The following is a 5,139-nucleotide window of genomic DNA, read 5'->3' on the forward strand; positions in this document are numbered from 1 at the left end:
ACACACACACACACACACACACACACACACACACACAGATGAGAAAACACGAAGTAAAAGAGGTCAAAACAAAGACAGAATTAATCAATTAATCAATGAATCAATCTATCTGTCCATGCATGTATGTATATATATATATATATATATATATATATACAGACTCATACTTTATATACACAGACATACGTATATCCATGTACATGCCCACATATGCGTGTATGAAAGTATGTGTAAGTGAGATAGAAAGAGAGTGAAAGTTGAGATAAAATAGTATAAAGAAAAATACAGAAGATACAGAAAAGAGAAAAAAAGAAAAAAAATGAAATTAAGAATGAGATGGAAGACACTCGAAACACAATAGAAATACCTGAGCAAGTGGAATGAAGCAAAGTCAATATACATGGATTTACATAATGGCGTACACACACACGAGAGTGGGTGGCTGCATTACTTGTCTATGATTGTATGTGTATCCCTGTGTATTGACCTTGCTTATATATTTCAATTGTCTTTTTACTACCTTCTTGTTTTCCTCTATATTTTCTTTATTCTTCTATCGATTTCATATGTATATATATATATATATATATATATATATACATATATATATATCATCATCATTTAACGTCCGCTTTCCATGCTAGCATGGGTTGGATGATTTGACTGGGGACTGGCGAACCAGATGGCTACACCAGACTCCAATCTGATCTGGCAGAGTTTCTACAGATGGATGCCCTTCCTAATGCCAACCACTCTGAGAGTGTAGTGGGTGCTTTTTACATGCCACCAGCATGAGGGCCAGTCCGGTGGTACTGGCAACGGCCACGCTCAAATGGTGTTTTTTACATGCCACATGCACAGGAGTCAGTCCAATGTTTTGTTCACATGCCACCAGCACAAGTGCCAGTAAGGCAAAGCTAGAAACGATCGTGCTCAAATGGTGCTTTTTACGTGCCACCAGCATGGGAGCGAGACCGCTGCTCTGGCAGTGATCCCGCTCGGATGGTGCTAAGCACTCCACTGGCATGGGTGCCAGTCATCAAATTTGGTTCAGTTTCGATCTCACTTGCCCCAACAGGTCTTTGCAAGCTGAGTTCAGTGTCCAATGAAGGAAGGTTGGCATGGGTGCCGGTCATCGAATTTGGTTCGATTTCGATTTCACTTGCCTCAACAGGTCTTCACAAGCAGGGTTTTGTGTCCAAAGAAGGCAATGTAAGCATAAGTGGGCTGGCTACACCCCTGGTAAAGGCTACGGGTTATGGTCTGCCTCGGTGAGGCCTAATGTTCAAAGGTCGTGCTTCACCACCTCATCCCAGGTCCTCCTGGGTCTACCTCTTCCATAGGTACCCTCAACTGCTAGGGTGTGGCACTTTTTCACACAGCTATCCTCATCCATTCTCGTCATATGACCATACCAGTGCAATCGTCTCTCTTGCACACCACAACTAATGCTTCTTAGGTTCAACTTTTCTCTCAAGGTATTTACACTCTGTCGAGTATGCACACTGACATTACTCATCCATCGGAGCATACTGGCTTCATTCCTTGCAAGCATACACATGTCCTCAGCAGTCATGGCCCATGTTTCACTGCCATGTAGCATGGCTGTTCGCACACATGCGTCATACAGTCTGCCTTTTACTCTGAGTGAGAGGCCCTTTGTCACCAGCAGAGTTTATATATATACACACATATGTACATATATATACATATGTACATATATATACACATATGTACATATACATTGGGGGTATATATATATGTATATATACACACATATGTGCATATACATTGAGGTGGGGGGTGGGTGAAATTTTATATTCTTATTCCACATATTGCTTGGAGTTCATTTTGGTGTGAGAACTAAATTAACAAATTTTAAAAAGTATGTGACCACCCCTATTCCTTGCATAGCCACCCCCTAATTCTGCGTTTTGACTACTGAAAATGTAAGGAACTGTAAACTTGTTTTAATGCTATTAACTTTGTATTGGTTAAATATTACCTATATAACATTTTATAAATTATATGCAATCCCCACCCACCACCTGAAAAAAAACAGTTATTGGAATCTTTATTTTTTTATTCATTTATATAGTTTGTATTAATTTTTTAAAATAAAAAAGTGCCTATATTCAGAAAAGCACTTTCAACATAATACGCAATAAAAAAAACATGCACGAACCTCAAATGAAATACATGAACAGTGAACACCATAAAATAAGCATTAATAGTATTTACTATTTAATTAAATGGCCATTGTTTTTTCTAGTCAATGTGAGGTGGCCTTTGCCTTGATTTCTGTACATTTAATATGAATTTGTGCTGATTTTCGTAGCCTACTCTGACTTCAGAAGCTTTTGTCACTAAATTGATAGCATGCTGGACTGCTTGGCTATGACAAGGAAGAGGCATTGACTATGACAGTCAGATCTTTTTATTTGTTTGTCATAACACATGCAGGTGCATGTATCCAACATTTCATTGACCTCCTCTAATTTCTTATCAAAACTGTCTCCTCTTAGCTTTATAGGTATTTTGTTTAATTTATAAGCAGATTCAATCAATCTCTCAATTTTTAGAGCTATTCCCTCAAACCCAATATAAGGAAATGAAAATTTGTCCCATATTGTTTGCACATCTGCAGCAACAATCTGGTAGCATTCTTTCACTGTAGTTTTTAATATCTGTTCTTCATGTTTTCTTATGCTTCCTCCCTCTGTGGTGATGACAGGCATTGCTCTCCCAGTTGGTCTCCTGCATACCACAGGCCTTTAATGAGGACTTGACAGTCCTTAAATCACAGCCTTGGTTTCTGCCAGGGTATCTTTCCACTAACAGGTTCCCCATATAGCATCTGTTTAGGGATCCTGCTATCCTTCATTCCAATAAGGTGCCCAGTCCATTGTAACAAGTGCTTGTGCACCATTGCCTCAATACTCAAGATATCAACTTTCCTCAGGACCTGTGTATTTGGAGTTTTTAAGGTCCAGCCAACATTCAGAATGTGTCTCAGACATCTCTGATGAAAGCATTCAAGGACCTTTACATAACGTTTGTAAAGGGTCCATGTTTCACATGAGTAAAGGAGCAATGTCAGTACACATGCACAGTACACAGCAATTTTTGTTTGCCTAGTGATGCCATGCTGGGACCAGACATGAGAGTCAAGAGACTGGAAGGAATCAGTTGCTTTCTGCAGCCTGAAAGATATTTCATCATCCAGGGAGCAAGAATAGCTGAGTGTGCTGCCTGGGTAGACAAACTTATCTACCACTTTCAGTATTGTTCCTTCAACCAAGATAGCTGGTCCCACATATGGATTTCCTGGTGCAGGCTGGAACATTACCACAGTCTTGTCCAGGCTGAGTCCAAATGCCTTGCAAGAAGTAGAAATACGATTCATAAGTATTTGCATGTCATCCACTGTATGAGTAACTAAGTCACAGTCATCTGCATAAAGGAGGTCATGAATAAGAGACTCAAAGACTTTGAATTGGCAGTAAATCGGCGCAGATTGAAGAGGCAGCCAGAAGATCAATACCTGACATATATTCCCAGAGAGCTAACCTTAGCAAAAGCTGCAGTAAAGTACAAAGAAAAAAAATCTGGGGCAAAGATATCTCCCTGCTTGACACCATTCTCTACAGGAATAGATCTCACTATGCCACCATCAACATTAACCCAAGCCTCCATCTCCTCATGAAATGATTTAATTATAGATACAAAGTGATCTGGGCATCCATAGCAAGGCCTTATTCACAATATCAAAGGCATTGGTTGAATCAATGAATACCTGAATAAGATCCATATTCTGCTCATAGCACTTCTCCTGCATCTGTCTTGCTGTGAAAATCATATCCATTGTCCCTCTACCAGATCGAAATCCACATTGAGATTCAGATAAGACATCATTTATGAGACACTCATTCAGGTGGGTAAGAAGAATATTTTCCAGAACCTTGCCAGCAGCTGATAGTAGAGCAATACCTCTGTAGTTCCACACATTTTTCTGGGTCCTTTTCCTTTATAGAGAGGAAGAATAATTGCATCCTTCCAGTCCTTAGGCATTGCACCATCCCTCCAGACTACACTAATAAGTTCATGAAGGGACTGTATGATGTAATCATTACCAAATCGCAAGACCTCAGCACAAATTCCATCCTTTCCAGGATATCTAGCATGGGCCGCCTACGTGCAGGTCGCTGACTACATGCTTCCAACCTGTCAGGTCTGCATGCTTCGCCATCTTCCCATCACCACAGGACTTCTGAATAAAAATAAAATAAATATATACTAAAAATAAATAAATATATACTAAAAATAAAGATACAAATATACTGAAAATAGAATAAGTATATATAGTGGGGAAAAAAGCAGCACATATCAAGCAGAGGTCAGTAATGCCTGTGCAGAGCTTTAGGTCCAATAAACTTGCATGACACCTCATAGACCCTCTCCACTCTATTGACATTATCCAGAGACAAGCCAGAGCGAGATGTCTGGTGCCAATATGCGTTGCAGGTTCAGGAATGTGGGAGCACCATGATTTATAGCACAAACCAAAGATTCCCAAAATGTCAAATGCCATTCCCTGCATATCTGGTTTTATATCAGAGTGACGTTCTCCTAAAAACATGCTTCAGCAGAAGCTGAGGAGTGCCTTACTCCCAGTGGTCTTCTAGCATGCCAGGCACCATACTGGAATTTTTGCGTACCTGTGCTATTACTGGATAGCCGTTGAGCCTGCACTAGGTTCATCCAACCTTTCAACAGGTCTTGTTTTTAATCCTGCTGGGTTTCTAGCAACTCTCCTCACCAGGGTAGCCTGAAAGGGGTGCCGGTTTAGTCACTAACAACCCGGCCATGCAACAGGTTGAACTGGATTCCATGTTACCAATGGAACTTACGAGAGCCTGACACACAATATACATACATACATGCATGCATACATACGTACATACATACACATAGATATATATGTATCTATTTATCTATCTATCTATACACACACATGCAGACATCAGGAAAGAGAAATAAAATACAATTTAAAAAATTAAGATATCTACTTCAGTCTGTGGGCTTTGGCCATGCCTGAGCACTGCCACAATAAGTGTGTGTATATATATATATATATAT

The 5,139-nt window shown here is 39.8% G+C and overlaps 1 protein-coding gene and 1 long non-coding RNA gene across 4 annotated transcripts in view; one reads left to right on the top strand and one right to left on the bottom strand.

The window, feature by feature from the left end:
- The window catches only part of LOC106872261 (cyclic nucleotide-gated cation channel beta-3), a 527,825-nt gene that overhangs the window by 66,624 nt on the left and 456,062 nt on the right, over nt 1-5,139 (bottom strand). Inside the window, exon 1 of one of the 3 annotated variants that reach the window (XM_052968625.1) lies at nt 3,797-4,111. The exons of the other annotated variants lie outside the window; for them this stretch is intronic. Coding sequence (XP_052824585.1) covers nt 3,797-3,865 — 69 coding nt within the window. The 5' untranslated portion in view covers nt 3,866-4,111. Of the gene's footprint in view, nt 1-3,796; nt 4,112-5,139 lie in introns of those variants that run through there. 3 annotated transcript variants of the gene reach the window in all.
- Nucleotides 1-5,139, top strand: part of LOC128248105 (uncharacterized) — a 48,932-nt gene that overhangs the window by 33,446 nt on the left and 10,347 nt on the right. The window lies entirely within an intron of this gene.

The sequence above is a fragment of the Octopus bimaculoides genome, chromosome 1 (genome assembly GCF_001194135.2).
Source record: "Octopus bimaculoides isolate UCB-OBI-ISO-001 chromosome 1, ASM119413v2, whole genome shotgun sequence".
Classification (NCBI taxonomy): domain Eukaryota; kingdom Metazoa; phylum Mollusca; class Cephalopoda; order Octopoda; family Octopodidae; genus Octopus; species Octopus bimaculoides.